Raw genomic sequence first — 20,908 nt, 5'->3', positions numbered from 1 at the left:
AGTCATTTGTATTTCCTTAAATAGCTGTAACTCGGCTTCTTGTATTTAGGAGACAAAGAAAATAATCAATGATTGCCATTACTGAAATTTAAAGTTACATATCAGATCTTCATAGGAGCTTTTATGAAGAAATGGGAAGAGGGAGAAAAATGAAACAGCCACCAAAAACATTATGATATAGTGTTAAGACATGAGACAACAACTCAAAAACTTCAGCAATTACTTCAAACATGTCAGCAGCTAAAGAATTAGTTAAAATTAAAATATTAGCTTGTTGCTTATCAGGCAATAAGCAGTATTATAATTTGTTGTTTGGTATAAATTCTTTATTAAATTATTTATTCATTTAAAAGATGACTGGTAAATCTTATAGTTCAGGAGCAAGAACTGCTTCTGGTTTTCTTATTATACATATGTAACAAATCCTATCATAACATCATACATATTATTTTCTTACCTTTAGAGATGTCATGTCACTGAAGGTGATAAATGGGCTGCTGTTTAAAAACCACCTAAATTCTGGGACTAACTTTTCAAAAATCTTGACAGCTACCATCAACTTCAGAAAGGAAGTTCACTCGCCTGACCAGGCGGTGGCGCAGTGGATAGAGTGTCAGACTGGAATGCAGAGGACCTAGGTTTGAGACCCCAAGGTCCCCAGCTTGAGCGCGGGCTCATCTGGTTTGAGCAAAAGCTCACCAGCTTGGACCCAAGGTCGCTGGCTTGAGCAAGGGCTAACTTGGTCTGCTGAAGGCCCACGGTCAAGGCACATATGAAAAAGCAATCAATGAACAACTAAGGTGTCGCAACGAAAAACTGATGATTGATGCTTCTCATCTCTCTCCATTCCTGTCTTTCTGTCCCTGTCTATCCCTCTTTCTGACTCTCTCTGTCCCTGTAAAAAAAAAAAAAGAAAGGAAGTTCACTCTTCTCCCATATTCCTGAAACCTGTCAACTGACATAGTGAGAAGAGGTAGTGGCAGTATTTCTTCCTCAGATGCCTACCATGCCTATTAACGTTCACAGGTGAAAATGCCTATAAATTGAAGGGTGTTTATACTCTACATCTGTGTATGTGTCTCTAAGAATATGTACTTATATATACATACATGTACACACACATATGCACATTTTTAAACTTTAATCAGGGTACAGTTAAGAGAGACTTGGTAAGTTGCACTTAAATACAAACTGAACTGTTAACTCATATACAAACTGAATTGTTACCTCGTACCTATGAGCCATAATTGCCCAGTTATAGGACATAGCTAACCTTCTGGCTTACAGTAACAACTTTCATTTCTTTTGGAATAAGATATATTTTGTAAAATGCATTCTAGAAATAAAATACAGGGGGTTAGAAAACTATGCATGCTGAGGACAAATCCAGACAGCCCACTGACTGTTACGTAAATAAAGTTCTACCGAATGAAACAAAGCAACACAGATTTATTAATTATCTATGGCTATTTTTGATAACATAACAGAGTTGCACAGTTGTAATAGAGACTATGATACACTAAGCCAAAAATATGTACTATCTAGCCACTTACAGAAAGTTTGCCAACCCCTATCATAGTACAAACAGCAGTAACTGAAAGCTGTTAAGTACTTAGTTCAGTGCTATACTGTATACTTTATATGCATGATGTCAGGAACCATCTGAGGTAGATATTGTATACCGTATTTCCCCATGTATAAGATGCTCCCATGTATAAGGTGCGCCTTAATTTGGGGGCCTGAAATTTGAAAAACAAATGTATTACATAAACTTACTGAACTCAAGTTTTATTCATAATAAAATTCATACAACTCATTACTGGTAAACTCCCATCCATTAGCTTGTCCTCATCTGTGTCTGATAATGAATCACTGTCTTCATATATTGCCTCATCCTCAGTTACATCTATGGCATTTGAAATGTCACAACCACTGTATAAGACACACCTGGTTTTAGACCCAAAGTTTTTTGGAAAAGGGTGTGCCTTATACATGGGGAAATACGGTAAGTAGAAAATTAAGCAAAACAAAACCACACTAACAACAATGTAACTATTGCCTGGAACTGGTAAATATGCAGGTGCCTAAGCCCATCTATAGAAATTTTGTTCAACTGGTTTTGGATTTTTTTCTAATAAACCAGGTAATTCAGGTGCATAATCAAATATAAACAGCTAAAACAACTTATATAATACCACTTATTTCCACATGTGATTGAGCAGAAACTTGAACCCAAGTGTGCTTGGTTCCAAAAATCTAAGTTCTTTCAGACTTCTCTTGATTATTATGTTTTAATACATCTGCTTTTAATAGTTAACAAAAATTTTTTTAATTTAGTTACAACATACAAAATCTAAGTTATTATGGTTGAAAATAGATGCAGAGATGTCAAGATGATCCAGGATAAATTCATTAAGTTTAACTAAAATTTGCACTTGTGAGATATTGAGGATCTAAAACATACTACAGATAGATACTGAGCTTGATGATGTCAAGTTTAGAACCTTGGCTTTCATTTTATTATTTTTATATATTTATTTCTCATAAGTGGGTAAGAAATAGTGAAGCCCTGAGCTCAATTTACATGAATAACTTAAAAATAAATCAAGCTTGTTTGTGACTATAAGATGCAGCTTAATCATTTATCGATGTAAAAATTATTTTAACTCCAAAAGACATGGCTCTTAGATGCTGTATGTACAAGGTAACCAGTTAAAAAGGTAAAAAGCTTTGTAATGCATATTCTCATTTTAGTTATCCCCCTTCTTTTGCAGCTTAAAACAATACTAAACTACAGCCTATTTTTTCACTATTCAATTTACTAAATTTACAGAATTTACATTTTTAAAGTCTGAGGCACAGTATCTACTCCTTACGAAGACAAGTATTCAATAGAATTACATTACTTCAAAACCATTAGCTCTTAATATAAAATCAAAGAAGATAATAATAAACAGAACAAGCTTCGCCACACTTTCATGAGTTTTAAATTTTTTCCTGAACAAGATTCCAAACACATTTTCTTAATGCTTATCAACTGTTCATATTACAATTGACTTTTTTAAGTAGATGCCATGGAGTCCAAGCTAGCCTTTCTAACAAATACTATAAAACCACTGGTAAATTAAAACATGAGAACATCTCCATAACTAACACACAAACAATCACAAAGACAAGAATAAACAAATGGTATATAACAGACTTCTATGAAGAGCAAACTCTAAAATAAATCAAAATAATTATATTTGTTGAATTTTAAAATTTATTCTTGTATATAAGAAAAATATTAGACACAAAAGTATGATTTAGGTAACCCTTGGTAATATAAACAAATGACAGCCCTAAATTCCTACAGCCAAACTGAAACATCAAGATTTGATTTCAAAACATGAGAACTTTTCATATCAATACTTTAGGTAGGAAACTGGTAGAATTAAAACACAAAAATGTACTTTTTAATAACTAAGAGAAAGCAATCTGATTTTTTTGGTCCCGTCTACTTTAGTTTTATAAACAAGTTTGTTACATGAAATGAATATGCAAAAGAAACGTAGAAGTATTTAAAATTATATTCCAAAGGAAATACTCTTTGATTAACTTGCAATTAAAAATAAAGCTGAGTGTCCACTTCAAACGTAAGATGAAGTCCCTCACGTGAAATTCCATGATATAAAATAATGTGTTACTTAGTCTTATGCTGATCTTATAAGCTAACACATTGCTTTAATGCATACCTAATACATTTATCTCACAAATGGCATTGAGATTTAGTTACTAGTATATAATGTAGTACATATATGACAATTATATATAATAAAAGAATAAAAAAATTAAAGTACACTATCAAATACTTAATGTTTTCGTTTACTACTGAAGTTAAAATAAAAAATCCACACAAAAACTTTCAGACATTCAACATAAAGATGTTAGAGCTTAGTATATTTTTAAATAAGAGAATCTCTAACCCACCTTAAACTATCAAATATAAAAGTCACTCAAATGTTTTTGAAATTAGGTACTTCAGGCTACCAGCCTTGATAGTGGTTCTTTACTTGGTTTCCTTCCAGTTAAAGCCAAGTTACAAATACTAACCTCCTTTGTATTAGAATAGTCTTGACTCACAATCTAGTAAGAATGGTCACAAATAGTAATGTAATATAATTACGACCATTTAATCAGAATTCTTTGGGTTTAGTATCTTCACAACAGCACACTTTTGATTCAAAAACAATCTTCTAACGATGATTATCCTCAAAAATGATATTCTATAAAATGCAATAGCTTCATAGTTTGACGGTTTGAATACTAATCCTTCAACCAAAATTTTATTTTTGAATTTCAATTTAGTGCTAAAAAGCATCTATTGTTTAGAACCAAACCTCAAACCACTTTATCCAGTAACATAATACAACTGTTTCTTAAATTTGAAAACATAATTTGAATACAGAAAAATATTTACATTCACAGAAAACATTTCATCAAAAAGTGTCAATGTCTATACCTCAAAAAATGTTAAAACAATTTACCAGATCTTCTTGATTATTACTTTGGTAGACAGAAATTTCAGCAACTACAAACATTCTAACAAACCTGCACAATAAACAGGTAACCGAAAACCTAGAGACTTTTGTTTCTACTACTATTGTCCTCCTAACACTGAGACAATGTCTGTATTTACAAAGCAGTGCATTGTCAATTGATTTTTTAATAACCCTCATTATAAGCAGGTGTATTTTCAAACCATGAATTATCAAAGTGGTTTTACAGTTAAATTTATTTAAAAAGTCATTTTTATCATTTTTCATTTAAAACTCACTTAACAGGAAACCAATGTGCTTCTATTATAGCAATTCTTAGAAACATTTTATGTAAGTATATAAATAATTTATATTCCTAATTTAGCAGTTACCATGACCTTATAACTTAAAAGAAAACATTTAAATACTTCATGCATATTTTCAATCCTTGCATTTGAATTAAATTTGATACAAAGATCAAAACACCATTAATAACATCAAAGAAGTCATCTCTACTTACTGCTAAGGTCAAATACCTACCTTGTTTCTCATTGTAGATTATATTCTTACACAGTAGGTCATTATGGCAAAGCACAACAGGTGAGCCCAGGTTAGAAAGAATTTCCTTCATCCAAGTCATCTCTTCCTGAAGAATTTGAGAGCTTGGAATATCACTTAGGAACCTTTTAGTTTTAAAAGAAGAGTAGTATCTTATTTAGATTAACATTTTTTCAAATTGGATTAATTAGATTAATACCTAATTTAAGAAGTTCTTTACACTCAATTGTAGACTCCTGAATTAAAACAAGCCAATTATTACAAAAGCTGGAATAAAAAATAAGTAAATAAACCTTTACAATGAACTTAAATATGAATAAAAATACAAGTAAATTAAAAATGCAGGGCATAGAAGTAAAACGTATCCTTACAAAACTGTGAGGGAAAGTAATATATAGTTATAAGCTAACACTAAGTAGTATTCTAAATTTTTTACATTTAATTCCATTTATAGATGGGAATACCAAGATACAAAGAGCTAATAAAAAGAGGTTTAAGTATACTACTTAAAGTTACAAAGACAGTCCATTAAAGAACTAAGACATCTGCCTGACCTGGCGGTGGCGCAGTGAATAGAGCGTTGGACTGGGATGCAGAGGACCCAGGTTCGAGACCCCGAGGTCGCCAGCTTGAGCGCAGTCTCATCTGGTTTGAGCAAAGCTCACCAGCTTGGACCCAAGGTCGCTGGCTCGAGCAAGGGGTTACTCGGTCTGCTGAAGGCCCACAGTCAAAGCACATATGAGAAAGCAATCAATGAACAACTAAGGTATCGCAACGAAAAACTGATGATTGATGCTTCTCATCTCTCTCCGTTCCTGTCTGTCTGTCCCTATCTATCCCTCTCTCTGACTCTTCCTCTGTCTCTACTTAAAAAAAAACAACTAAGACATCTATTTCAAGTTTGGAAGGGTAAATGCAGTATAAATCAGCTAGATTCACATTTCAAAGTCAACAGATATCCACTATTGATAAACTATTATTACATAATAATCATATAACTATTATATTATAACAATCATATCACAGAGTTCTCATATTATCTACCATAGAAATTGCCCCAGAGTAGCCAGACTGGGAAAGGTAGGAGGTAGTGTGGAAAGCTGGCCTAGAAATCACAGCTCTTTACCCACACTCTTCTGTCCTATTTACTATGCTATGTTTGTATTAATTTAGTAAAAATGAAACAAAAATATGGTACCAACACAAATTCCTCAATAGCACCATTAGGCTTACGAAATTGCTGTTAGTTTACTCTTTCTCTTCTTCCCTTTACATTTTAAGACAAGTTCTCGTCATTCTTTCTTTAGTCTCTCAAATTACCCCTTCCTTTAACATTTTACAATATAATTAGGGTTCTGTACACTGGATTTACTTTAAGAAATTTGTCTATCCAGGTGGCTTGGCTGCTACCATTATTTTTCCCACTACTGCATTCTTATCTACACAGTTTCCAAAAGTAATCCTTAAAAGGTGTATTTTTTAAACGGTGTAATTATTTAAGAATCTATTTTAAAAGTCCAGAGTTAAATGTAAATATAGGATTCAAATGATTATAAACATGATTAATTACAATTATGTACAAACAAACAGGTAATTGTTTTTAATGTTCTAGTTATTTATTCACCATTGGGACAGGATGCTCTCACCCCCTCACTGGGCAGCTTTTCCAAAGCATCACTAATATCAAGAATTTACAGCAAGGCAATGTAAAACATCATTTCAAATGTAAAAGTAATTTTACCTTTTATTAAGATCTTCATCTGCAAATCCTGTGGGAATGAGAGAGAAATATTTCCCCATCTTGAGCCACAGATTAGATTTGGGAATCCAGCCATTGTGTGCATGGATAGCATGAATCTTAGCAAGCTGACGTGCAATTAGCCTATTTAAAAACAAAACAGCAGTAAAAGAAAATGTTACGCATCATACAATTCATATCTAGCCACAAGTAAATTAATACAACTAGTGTGCATTTTTTATAACATATTTTTTCTTTTATCTTTTTTTTTTTTTAGCGAGTGAGAAGGAGAAACAGACAGGGAAGCAGATTGAGAAGCATCAACTCTGTAGTTGTAGCACTTCAGTTGTTCACTGATTACTGGTCACTGGACCAGCTGAGCCAGTGACCCCTTACTCAAGCCAGCAACCTTTGGGCTTAAGTCACTGACCATGGGGTCAATTCTATGATCCCACACTCAAGCCCGCAACTCCGCTTTCAACCTGGTGAGCCTGCAATCAAGCCATGAGTCTGCACTCAAGTTTCAAACCTGGGACCTCAGCATCCCCGGTTTGATGGTCTAGCCACTGTGCCACCACTGGTCAGTCAACATATTTTCACTTTTACCATAAATGTGTAACATTCAAAATAATTTGCCAAGTCAGCTCTCACAAGGAGAGACAAACACATTCACACAGTATCCGAAGGAAGAAGCATAACATGGCAATTAAAAAGTCCAAAAGGAGTTGAGTGTCTGAAAGTAGGTGGCCTGTTTTCATCACACATTGTTTGGGACTAGCAGAACAATATGCAATTACAAATTATTTCAAAGCATATATTAGACATTAATCAGAGATTCACTTATATTATACTGAGTCATTTTCATTTTGAGCCTTTTGAGGTTAAAAGGCAAAAAGAGGCTAAAGCAAAAAGGTAACCAGAAACATAAATGGGTTCTATGAATTAATTTCTATGCTAAAGACAAATTCTCTGAATCAATCTTCCTGATTCAACCTCAACCTAACTTGAAGTTCTGTATACTTGTGCCCATGCTATGTTGGTCTCTGCAGACCCTAGTACAGCACTTGCTGACAGAAAAATAAGCATAACAAACAGAAACAAGTTACCAAACAGCCTATAGACTAGTTGGTACAAAAATGACTTATCAGTAATCCACAAATTGAAGAACTTAAAACTAGCAAATTTTCAAGACTCTAACAATCTAATGTAATGCTCCTCAAATGAGTTTCAGGACCTACAACGCAGCATCATGTATGAAGAATACCTTCTGAGGTCAAATGAGTCAGATCTACTCAACCACAATCCCTAGTAATGGACCCCAGCACCCTACATTTTAAACTAGATCTCCTGGTGATTCCAAACCACTGTAAAATTTGAAGGGCACTCATATAATGCTCTGCAGTTTGGCTACATCCTGAAATCAAACTTTGGAACTTCAAAGAAAAAATACAGAGCCTTGGGTACTACCCCCGAGAAATATGAAATTGTAATTTAATTGGTCTGGGCATCAAAACATTTAAAATCTTCCCAGATAACTTTAATATGCAAAAAACATTTGAGAACCACTCAAACTAAGGCACACAGAATCTAACATTGTAGTAATCCCTCACCAACCTGTGACTACATACATTTTATACTATAATGAGTATTCTTACCTACCTAGTTTCTAGTAACAGAATCCTGGTTGTCCTTTGGAGAAACTTCCATCCCCTGCATTTTTATAGTTCATGTGACTCATAGTTTATCTAAATCCTGACTCCCTACTTATCTGCAACAAGTAACTTTAGGAGTGAAGATATGACACACCTGCCCAGAGCAATTTATCCCACAGGACACAATAACTAATTCAGGGCATATTACCCAAAGAAGGCCAGAACTTTTGTTGAAGCTTTGGCTTTGGTTGAAGCCATTAAAAAAAGAGGAATCTCCACCCTCACAACCTGAGGTAGCAATACTGATTAGATAAGCTTGCTGATCATTGTAATTGCCACTCTTTAGAACAGGGGTCCCCAAACTGCGGCCCCCTGAGGCCATTTATCCAGTCCCCGCCGCACTTCCAGAAGGAGCACTTCTTTCATTGGTGGTCAGTGAGAGGAGCATAGTTCCCATTGAAATACTGGTCAGTTTGTTGATTTAAATTTACTTGTTCTTTATTTTAAATATTGTATTTGTTCCCGTTTTGTTTTTTTACTTTAAAATAAGATACGTGCAGTGTGCATAGGGATTTGTTCATAGTTTTTTTTTATAGTCCGGCCCTCCAACAGTCTGAGGGACAGTGAACTGGCCCCCTGTGTAAAAAGTTTGGGGACCCCTGCTTTAGAAAGTCTACCATACCATAAACTAAAGCCCATACAGAATTCTTTGAAAAATGTGATATTCCTAATTACACTGTTCTGGAGACCATGGATCCATCCATGTGGGAACTCATTCTCAGTTATATGAACCAATTAAATTTCCTCTTCTTTAAGTCAGTTTGAGTTCTCAACTTATCATCCTTAATCAAGAGTCCTAATGCAGGCCCTGAACAGACAGGTCAGTTGGTTAGAGCAGTGGTCCCCAACCTTTTTTGGGCCACGGACCGGTTTAACATCAGAAAATATTTTCACAGACCAGCCTTTAGGGTGGGACGGATAAATGTATCACGTGACCAAGACAAGCGTCAAGAGTCTTAGACAAATGTAACAAAGGGAATCTGGTCATTTTTTAAAAATAAAACATCGTTCAGACTTAAATATAAATATAAATAAAACGGAAATAATGTAAGTTATTTATTCTTTCTCTGCGGACCGGTACCAAATGGCCCACGGACCAGTACCAGTCCACGGCCCGGGGGTTGGGGACCACTGGGTTAGAGCATTATCCTGATATGCCAAGGTTGCAGGTTGGACCCCGGTTCAGGGCACATAACAAGAATAAACTAATGAATGCATAAATAAGTGAAACAACAAATCAAAGTTTCTATTTCTCTCTAAAATCTATAACTAAAAAGTTTTTTAAACAGTCTTTTTTTTTTTAATAGGGAAACAGAGAGGAGACAGAGAGGGACAAACAGAAGGGAAGGGAGAGAGATGATAAGCATCAACTCTTAGTTGTGGCACTTTAGTTGACTGCTTTCTCAGATGTGCCTTGACCAGGGGGTTCCAACAGAGCCAGTGATCACTTGCTCAAGCCAGCAACCCTGCACTCAAGCTGGGAGCCCGTGCTCAAGCTAGCAACCTTGAGGTTTCTCAAACCTGGGTCCTTAGAGTCACAGATTGATACTCTATCCACTGCGCTATCACCTGGTTAGGCACTAAAGAGTCTTAATGCATTACCAAAATATTAAAATCTGTAACCTTTTTTAAGAATAAGTGCTTTGGTTCATACCTCTCAAATTAGCAAACAATTCTTTACATAAATTAAGTAATTGCTGCTTGACTAACAAGAATGCAGTAAAAAAAAAAAAAAAATTTGACCAGGCAGTGGAAGAGTGAATAGAGGCATTGGATTGGGACACTGAGGATTCAGGTTTGAAATCCAGAGGATAATAAGGCCTAAGCATGGGCTCACCAGCTTGAACATGGAGTCACTGGCTTCAGTGTGGGATCACAGACATGACTCCATGGTAGCTGCTTGAGCCCAAAGGTTACTGGCTTGAAGCCCAATGTCACTGGCTTGAGCAAGGGGTCACTTGCTCTGCTGTAGCCTCCCAATCAAGGCACATATGAGAAAAAGCTATCAATGAACTACTAAGGTGCCACAACGAAGAACTGATGCTTCTTATCTCTCTCCTCCTGTCTGCCTGTCCCTATCTGTCCCTCTGTTTCTGTCACACACACACACAAATACAGTAAAAAAGAAATCTATTTTTATGTCAATCTTTCATATATGCATAGACCAAAATCAATGTATGATTGATTACTTTGGGGGGGCGGGGATATTTCTCCAAAGTTAGAAGCTAGGAGGCAGTCAGACTCCCACATGTGCCCAACCAGGACCCACCCAGCATGCCCACCAGGAGGCGATGCTCTGCCCATCTAGGGCGTTAATCGATTTCAGCCAGAGCCATTCTAGCACCTGAGGCAGAGGCTATGGAGCCATCCTCAGCGCCCAAGCCAACTTTGCTCCAGTGGGGCCTTGGCTGCGGGATAGGAAGGGAGCGAGAAGGAGAAGAGGAAGGGTGGAGAAGCAGATAGGCGCTTCTCCTGTGTGCCGTGTGCCCTGACCAGAAACCAAATCCGGGACTTCCACACGCCAGGCCAATGCCCTGAGCCAACCAGCCATAGTGATTACTTTCATTTTAATTTTTCCATTGATTTAAAAAAGAAGGAAAGAGAGAGAAGCATCACGTTGCTATTTGTTTCATTTGGTTGTTTCATTTAGTTGTGTACTCATTGATTGCTTCTTTTAGGTATCCAGGGGTCAATGCTTTAGTCACTTAACTACCCAGCCAGGGTTGGATGTATACTTTAAGCAGCAAGCAGAAAATTTAAGGAAAAAGCCAGGTGATGATAAAGCCAAAACAAATTAGAGGGTAGGCCGTGGCTAATAGCTCAGTGGATAGAGCATGGGCCCAACATATGGGCGTCCCGGTTTTTATTTCTGGTCAGGGCACACAGGAGAAGTGACCATCTGCTTTTCTCCCTCTACCCCTTCTCTCTCCCTCCCGTTTGAGAGCAGCCCTTGGCGCTGAGTATAGCTCAGCTGGTCCGAGCGCATCAACCTCAGGTGCAAAATATAGCTCAGAACTGGGATTGCCAGGTGCATCCAGGTCGGGGCACATGAGGGAGTCTACCTCACTATCTCCTCTCCCCTCACCCAGAAAATAAAAATAAAACAAATTTGAAAAAAAGAACAGGGCAAATACATATATATACACACACACACACTTTTATATACATATGTATACATGTGTGTCAGACATATAGATATTTTAAGCCAGTAAGAACAGATTTAAGACTTTAAGGATAGAATTTGAACAAGTCTGAAGAAACATACAATCCGTGTTACATAAAACCCATAAAGCAATCTATGTCAACAGAACATTATGTTCTAGAAGTGTTTAATGAACAAATGAGACTGGTGATTCAGGAGAAGAGTCACACATTGCAACAGGTATTTAACAGCAACAAATTTTATTTACTGTGTTTTAAAAAATAAATGATGATGTCAGTTTTTATAAGTTTTACCCCAGAATTTGTATAAAGCCCTGATTTGCAAATATAAAATAGAAGTCTCAGAAGCTGTCTGATTATAAGCTGGTTAGCTGGGAGTGACTGGAATGACAATTCTATGCTAAATACTTCAAAACTGAAAACTATATTTATGATCACAATTTCAAGGGGCTCTTATAGATTAATGGAAACTGTTAAATATGAATAGCTACAAGAAAAGAAAGTACGTACAAATTTTAAGTGCCTTGACTTTTCTGGCAGAAAGGTGTGTAATTGCGGCTGAGTCAGAGTTTGAACTGATTATGTGATACAAAAGACAAGCCTTTCCACTTCAGAACGCCCCATCCCCATAACACTGCACAGAATTAGTAGGGATTTTATTCTGATTTTGCCATTATAGTTTCAATCTGAACTTAAGCAAATTATTTAACTTCTGTAAGTTTCAGTATCCTTACAAAGAAAATAAAACTTTTATTTGATAATCTTTAAATTCTTCTTCAAATGTAAAATTATAGGTTCTAGAAAAAAATCACATAAAAATGTAATTGATGACATGAACTTCACATTCATACACAAAGATCTTGTACACTAATTTCCCATTTCATACCAATTTCCTAGTGGTAATAACAGAAATATTAAATGAACATAATAAGCAAAATTCTTCCATATATTTTTACCAAAAATTTATCAGATAAAATTTTCTCCTTTGAACATATTTAATATTAAGGTTAAAAATGACAATTATTTTTACATGAAACTATAAAAACATTTCTACATAAGGTAACATATACCTACTCAAATAGAAAACAAATTAAAATATTAATGATCATACTATAGTAAAATAGCTACAAAAATCTGTATCAAAACTTAAGAACTGTCTTCAAAAGTAAATGAGCCTGACCAGGTGGTGGCGCAGTGGATCGAGCGTCAGACTGGGATGCGGAAGGACCCAGGTTCAAGACCCCGAGGTCACCAGCTTGGACCCAAGGTCGCTGGCTCCAGCAGGGGGTTACTCGGTCTGCTGAAGGCCCGCGGTCAAGGCACATGTGAGAAAGCAATCAATGAACAACTAAGAAAGTCGCAACGCGCAAGGAGAAACTGATGATTGATGCTTCTCATCTCTCTCTGTTCCTGTCTGTCTGTCCCTGTCTATCTCTGCCTCTATAAACAAAAATAAATAAATAAATAAATAAATAAATAAATAAATAGTTTAAAAAAAAGTAAATGAGACACATTTACCCTATCTATAGATGCATTGTTAAAATTAGACTATATAAGAGGCAAAATTAATACTGATTGTACCGTACTTAATAGAAAACATACATTCGAGTGTTATTTAAAATGTTTTGTAGCGTTTTCCTATAAAATTCAAAAGAAAATAAAGTCAAATAATAACAGTAATAGTTGAGATTGCTTTGTCAACACTATTGACAAATACTTCCACTAAGTTACCCTACAAGTAAGAAAGACCATGCCTTATTCTTCCAGCTGTTCTAGCACTCAGCACTTAAGAGGAGGTATTTAATAGGTATTTAAAGAATTAGTCATTGTTTTAGAAATTTACCATAAGACCAAGAGTTTATTGTCAGATGCTCTATCTATCTTGGATTTTTTTAAATCTCATATGGTAAAAATTGTAACAAAATAAATGCCTTGCTTATACAAAAATGAAGTGACTGTTTGAAATACCACCTGTTCTTTTACAGAAAGGATATTCTTATATAAGCCACTTCTCAAAGTACAGAATTCAACTTCTACAGGTCTTACAACCTCCGTATTTCCCCATGTATAAGATGCACCCTTTTCCAAAAAATTTGGAGTCTAAATAAAAACTGGGTGAGTCTTACAGTTATTTTTACTTGCATTTCCCGCCTTTTCGCACTTGTTTTTGCGCTCATTGCTGAAGACAGTGATTCATCAGACACAGATGAGGACAAGCTAATGGATAGGAGTTTTAACAGTGATGAGGAGTTGTATGAATTTTATGATGAATAAAATTTGAGTTCAATAACTATGTAATACTTTTTTTTACTTCAAATTTCGGGCCCCAAATTTAAGGTGCATCTTATACATGGGGAAATACGGTACTTGGTATACCTTTTCTATAGAAAAATTAACAAGAAAAGGAAAAAACCTATTTAGAATACAAATCTCCTCATGGAAAGAATAAATATAGTTCAACTATAAACACAGAACCTTCCCCGCCCCAGTTGGCTCAGTCAGACAAGAACACTGTCCCACGACGACAAGGACGACAAGGTTGCAGGTTCGATCCCTTGAATGTATGACCATGTGGAACAGCAAATAAATGTTCCCCTTCCCCTTCCCCTCTGTCTCTGGGGGGAAAAAAAATTAAGCCCTGGCGGAAAGTTCAGTTGGTTGGAGCATGCTCCTGGAGTGCAGAGGTAGCCAGTTCAATCCCCCAGTCAGGACACATACAGCAGTAGCTCTAAATTTCTCTCTCTCTCTCCCTGGCTCCCCCTCTTGCAACCAAAAGAAGTACACACAGTACCTACATAACTCAAAAGAGGTTTCCTGAAGAGATTTTTTTGTTGTTGTTGTTTTTTTTTTTTTAGAGAGAGAGTCAGAGATAGAGACAGGGACAGACAGGAACGGAGAGATGAGAAGCATCAATCATTAGTTTTTCATTGCGCATTGCAACACCTTAGTTGTTCATTGATTGCTTTCTCATATGTGCCTTGACTGTGGGCCTTCAGCAGACCGAGTAACCCCTTGCTCGAGCCAGCAACCTTGGGTCCAAGCTGGTGAGCTTTTGCTCAAACCAGATGAGCCCGCGCTCAAGCTGGTGACCTCGGGGTCTCGAACTTGGGTCCTCTGCATCCCAGTTTGACGCTCTATCCACTGCACCACCGCCTGGTCAAGCTGAAGAGATTTTTAAATGTTCAGTAAGTCCTGCCCTGGCCAGATAGCTCAGTTGGTTAGAACACTGTCCTGATACGCAAAGGTTGCAGGTTCCAGCCCTAGTCAAGGCACATATAAAACATATCCATGTTTCTGTCTCTCTCCCTTCTTCTCTCTCTGAAATCAATTTTTTTAAAATTAAGTAAATCCTAATTACAAGTTCCACAATCAACTAAATTTCAATAAAGTGGGCTTGATCAAAACATGCAATTTGTAAAGAATGACTTTGTAAAAAAATTAATTTTTACTAATAAATGACTTCAATAAAATTGCAGAATACAAAATCAACACATAAAAGCAGATGCAGTTTTTCATTAACAGTGAACAATCCAAAAAAGAAAATTAAGAGAACAATTCCATTTGCACTAGCATCAAAAATAATAAAATATGCCTGACCTGTGGTGGTATAGTGGATAAGGGGTTGACCTGGAATGCTGAGGTCACCGGTTCAAGACCCTGGGCTTGCCCAATCAAGGCACCTATGAGAAGCACAACTACAAGTCGATGCTTCCTGCCCCTCCTTCCCCCCACCTTTCTCTCTCTTTCCTCTCTCTAAAATCAATAAATAAAATATTTTAAAATTAATAATAATAACCTGACCAGGCACTGGGGCACTGAATAGAGCATTGGACTAGGACATGGAAGACCCAGGTTCAAAACCTCAAGGCCGACTGCTTAAGCACAGGCTCACCAGCTTGAGTGCGGGGTCGCCAGCTTGAGCGTGGGATCATAGACATGACCCCGTGGAGGCTCACTTGAGCCCAAAGGTCGCTGGTTTGAAGCCCAAGGTCTCTGGCTTGAGCAAGGGGTCACTCGCTCTGCTGAGAACCCACCCAACCCCATCAAGGCACATATGAGAAAGCGATCGATGAACAATTGAGGTGTTGCAACGAAGAATTGATTGATGCTTATCGTCTCTCCCCTCCTGTCTGTCCCAATCCCTCTCTCTGATTCTGTCAAAATAATAATAAGTAAGAACAAACTTAACTAAGGGGGTGAAAGACTGAACACTGAAAACTACAAAATTTATTTCACATTCATGGTTAGAGCACTCAAACATTTAAAAATTGTAAGGCTTCAGAGAATTCTTCAAATAGCCATTAATTCTCACTAACTAATCGCCCTCTTGGAACATCTTACAGAATTAAGAGGAACAATAACAGAAATTTTTTGAAATTGAAAAATTATCCCTAATCCTACCATCCCAATATAGTTTTTTTCACTTTTACATATTCCCTTTGAGTTTTCACATAATTATTGCTATAGTTTAACTAATCGACCAGAATTTTTTTCCTCTGTGGCCTGTATAAGCTATTTCGCATGTTTTAGATAACATTCAAACTTATCATTTCAATAGTAGCATAATACTTATTAGTGCTGGTGCACCTTTAGTTATATCTAAAATGAGCAAGCTAAAAAAAATAATAATAAAGAAAATAAAATGAGCAAGCTGTCATCACAAAAATGTAACATAAAACTTTCTTTTATGTATTACTATTTATTGCCTTATTGATTTCCAAAAGAGAGTACTACCAATTTCACTTGCAACCCACAATTAACCGTTTGCACTAAAATATCTTCAGCACTGGAAATCAGTGTTTTTTAGTTACACAGTAACACTTCTTGAAAATGTGCAGAATTCATTTTAAACTGCATTTCTCCCATTATGTCTGTTACTAGGTGGTTTTTAATTAAAATTCAGCCAGGATTCCCAGCAAGAGGCAAGTTTTAGAGAAATACCGAATGAGAAAATTCCTAAAGCTCTTTGAATTTAAAACAATTTTCTAGGCCCTGGCGGTTGGCTCAGTGGTAGAGCGTCGGCCTGGCGTGCAGAAGTCCCGGGTTCGATTTCCGGCCAGGGCACACAGGAGAGGCGCCCATCTGCCTCTCCACCCCTCCCCCTCTCCTTCCTCTCTGTCTCTCTCTTCCCCTCCCGCAGCCTAGGCTCCATGGGAGCAAAGATGGCCCAGGCGCTGGGGATGGCTCCTTGGCCTCTGCCCCAGGCGCTAGAGTGGCTCTGATCGCAACAGAGCGACGCCCCGGAGGGGCAGAGCATCGCCCCCTGGTGGGCAGAGCGTCGCCCCCTGGTGGGTGTGCCGGGTGGATCCCGGTCAGGTGCATGCGAGAGTCTGTCTGACTGTCTCTCCCCGTTTCCAGCTTCAGAAAAATACAAAGAAAAAAAAAACAATTTTCTGGCTATGGCTAGGTAGCTCAGTTGGCTAGAGCATCATCCCAATATACAAAGGTTGTGGGTTAGATCCCAGTCAGGGCATATACAGAACAGATCACTGTTTTTGTTTTGCTCCCTTCCTCTCTCTTTCAAATCAATTTAAAAAAATGAATACAGGAGAAGTTTAAATGTGATCTCAGTGAGCCCTGGCCAGGTAGTTTAGTTGGTTAGAACATTACCCCAATATGCCAAGGTTGCATTTTCATTCCTGGTCAGGGCACATATAGGAATCACCAGTGAATGTATGGATAAGTGAAGTAACAAATAGCTCTCTCTAAAAAAATCAGTAAAGTAAATAAAAATAAAATTAATGTGATCTCAGTAAAACATGTCATAATTTCCCAAGTACACCACAGTAAACTATTACTTTCTTGAAAAGTTTTTTCTCTTCTCCTATGTATAACATTTCACTTTTTTTATCATCTGTCAGAGTATAAATCACTAGGGGTAGGGACTGCTTGAATTATTTTTTCCTCCCCTAAACTAGATCAAACATAAACATATCCCAATGCCTTTTATATTCAAAGTAAATACTCTTTTTAATAATCATAATACAGGCAAGTATATCTGAATGAGCCAAACCAGAGTACCATGGTCTATGATCTAAGGCTCAATCAACATTTACTGAAGCTATGCCAGTCCAGATTATTGGTCGTTGCATATTAGACAGAACTAAAAACAATGGTTTAAAATGTGACATCTAGCTAAACCCAAATTGATAATAAGAAATGTGAAATGCTTTGAGTCAAGGACGGCTTTAAAAATTGAAGGGGATGTCCTGTTCTTCTGCAGCTAATCCAAAACTTCCTGTAGTCCTTTCTTTTACAAAGAGTAAACACTTAGAACAGAAGAAAAAAAATGTTTCTTTAGCCAAAAGAAAGCACTTTCTGCTGACCAGTGGTAGCACAGTGAATTGAGCATCAGCCCAGGACACTGAGGGCCCCAATTGGAATCTCTCAGGTCACCGGCTAGAGCACAGGCTCAACAGCTTGAGCACTGGTCTTGCCAGCTTGAGTGCAGGGTCACCGGCATGAACACCAAAGGGGTCACCAGCTAGAGTGCTGGATCATCAACATGATCCCAAAGTCACTCACTAGAGCCCAAAAGTCTCTGGCTAGAAACTCAAAGGTCACCACCGCCTTGAGCCCAAGGCAGCTGACTCAGCTTGAGCCCCTTGGTCTAGGCACATATGAGAAGCAATCAATTAACAACTAAAGTGAAGCAACTACAATTCGATGCTTCTCATCTCTCTCCTCCCTGCCCTTCCTGTCATTCCCAAAAATGTTTCTAATTTAATCAAATAGTTGCTCAGAGAAAGAAAAGGCAGTTTTAAAATGTATTTTGTAGCCCTGGCCGGTTGGCTCAGCGGTAGAGCGTCGGCCTGGCATGCGGGGGACCGGGGTTCGATTCCCGGCCAGGGCACATAGGAGAAGCGCCCATTTGCTTCTCCACCCCGCCCCCTCCTTCCTCTTTGTCTCTCTCTTCCCCTCCCGCAGCCAAGGCTCCATTGGAGCAAAGATGGCCCGGGCGCTGGGGATGGCTCCTTGGCCTCTGCCCCAGGCGCTAGAGTGGCTCTGGTCACGGCAGAGCGACGCCCGGGAGGGGCAGAGAATCGCCCCCTGGTGGGCAGAGCATCGCCCCTGGTGGGCGTGCCGGGTGGATCCCGGTCGGGCGTATGTGGGAGTTTGTCTGACTGTCTCTCCCCATTTCCAGCTTCAGAAAAATACAAAAAAAAAAAAAATGTATTTTGTTAGTGTGCTTAATACTCATATTTCAAAGGAAAATTTAGAAATAGAAATGTACCTGAAAATGGCAGGGTTGCAGACATGCTTTGGGTCCAGTGCTTCTCCCTGTATAAATTCATAGCATAGTCCATTATTGAAGGTACAGTAGAGTTGTGGTGCACAGCCGTGAGCCTGTAACACTCGGAAACTCTTCACTTCCTCATCTCGATCGACTAACAACTCAGTCTTATTGCCATAAATTCGGACCAGGACTACATCCTCCATTGTATTACCCACGTAACAGCCAATAAGTTTATTTGTGATTCCATCTGTGAAGAGCTGTCCAAAAAAAAAAAAATAGGGGAGAAAAGCAATTATATACTTTCAAGGGAATGAATAAGATATAACATGAAAATAATTAAATACTAATAAAAAGAAATTATCTACTTTTTAACATAAAAGAACTTTTGAATACAATTTTCTTTACATGTCTATAATTATAATTCTAGATTTAAACAAACAACAATTCTACTGTTTAATCTTGCCCTTAATTTCTATAACATTGTCTTTCTTGATTCAAAAGTGTTATTCAATGACCAGTATTTCTACACAACTTTTTTTTTTTTAATTTATTTTTCTGAAGCTGGAAACGGGGGAAGAGACAGTCAGACTCCCGCATGCGCCCGACCGGGATCCACCCGGCACGCCCACCAGGGGGCGAAGCTCTGCCCCTTCGGGGCATCCCTCTGTTGCGACCAGAGCCACTCTAGCACCTGGGGCAGAGGCCAAGGAGCCATCCCCAGCGCCCGGGCCATCTTTGCTCCAATGGAGCCTCGCTGCGGGAGGGGAAGAGAGAGACAGAGAGGAAGGAGAGGGGGAGGGGTGGAGAAGCAGATGGGTGCTTCTCCTGTGTGCCCTGGCCGGGAATCGAACCCGGGACTTCTGCACGCCAGGCCGACGCTCTACCACTGAGCCAACCAGCCAGGGCCTACAACTTTTTGATAGCTATTATCTTGTACTATAATCATTGCAAATGAATGTCTATGTATGTATTCTATACACACACACACACTCTCTCTCTCTCTCCTATGTCTGAGTGGAAAGTCTCTGAAGACAGCGACACTGCCCTCTCCCTAGTGTGTATATGATGTAAAAAGTCTTTTATAATGTTCATGACTTCAAACACACAAATATTTACATTATGATCATCTCCAACTTATAAAAAGTTGAAAATGTTTATTTTAAAGGTTACTTAACATGCATTGGAATATGTTTAAGTATTCAGGTTATAATAATTTAAACTGAAATGCAACAGCAACAAAAAGAAGCACAACCATAACTAGAGAAAACAGCTGAGTAGAGATTTCTACAACATTTTCTAAAAGGGACTATTCAAAAGCAGTAAGTCAAGTATTTCCAAGTTCTTTTTTAGATCTGAGCATAAATGGAACAAAAACTGAATGGATGATTACCAATATTAGTCCTCTTTCATTTGACATGGAAAATTATTCTTCTATTTATCCTATTATAATTCAGAGCTTTTGGAGGGCCTCAGGTGGAATAAAAGCATAAGAAGTAAAAGTGAAGTAAAAGTTAAAGACATAGTTTTCTAAGACAACTGGAAAAAAACAGGATGTTTTAAATGTATATATGTAACTAACGTCTAAGAAAGAGGGTAAAAGTTCCTATTTTAGTAAGATCGTCGTAGCTTGACCAGGCGGTGGCGCAGTGGATAGAGCATCGAACTGGGATGCAGAGGACCCAGGCTCGAAACTCCAATGTTGCTGGCTTGAGCGTGGGTTCACGAGCCTGAGTGCAGGGTAACTAGCTTGAGTGTGGGATCACAGACATGACCCCATGGTTGCTGGCTTGAGCCCAAGGATGCTGGCTTGAGCAAGGGCTCACTCGCTCTGCTGTAGCCACCCCCCCAATCAAGGCACATATAAGAAAGCAATCAATGAACAACTAAGGTGCCGCAATGAAGAACTGATGCTTGTCATCTCTCTCCCAGTCAGTCTGTCCCTATCTGTCCCTATCTGTCTCTCTCTTTCTCACTTAAAAAAATT

At 37.9% G+C, this 20,908-nt stretch overlaps 1 protein-coding gene across 1 annotated transcript in view; it reads right to left on the bottom strand.

Annotated features, from left to right (window-relative positions):
* Positions 1-20,908, bottom strand: part of ETNK1 (ethanolamine kinase 1) — a 60,772-nt gene that overhangs the window by 21,877 nt on the left and 17,987 nt on the right. Inside the window, exons 2-4 of the mRNA XM_066264748.1 lie at positions 18,922-19,181; positions 6,817-6,957; positions 5,058-5,200 (exon numbers count right to left, since the gene is read on the bottom strand). Coding sequence (XP_066120845.1) covers positions 5,058-5,200; positions 6,817-6,957; positions 18,922-19,181 — 544 coding nt within the window. The remainder of the gene's footprint in view (positions 1-5,057; positions 5,201-6,816; positions 6,958-18,921; positions 19,182-20,908) is intronic.

Source organism: Saccopteryx bilineata, chromosome 1 (assembly GCF_036850765.1).
Source record: "Saccopteryx bilineata isolate mSacBil1 chromosome 1, mSacBil1_pri_phased_curated, whole genome shotgun sequence".
Taxonomy (NCBI): domain Eukaryota; kingdom Metazoa; phylum Chordata; class Mammalia; order Chiroptera; family Emballonuridae; genus Saccopteryx; species Saccopteryx bilineata.
The sequence above is the reverse complement of the archived record's forward strand: the minus strand, read 5'-3'. Positions and strand labels throughout refer to the sequence as shown.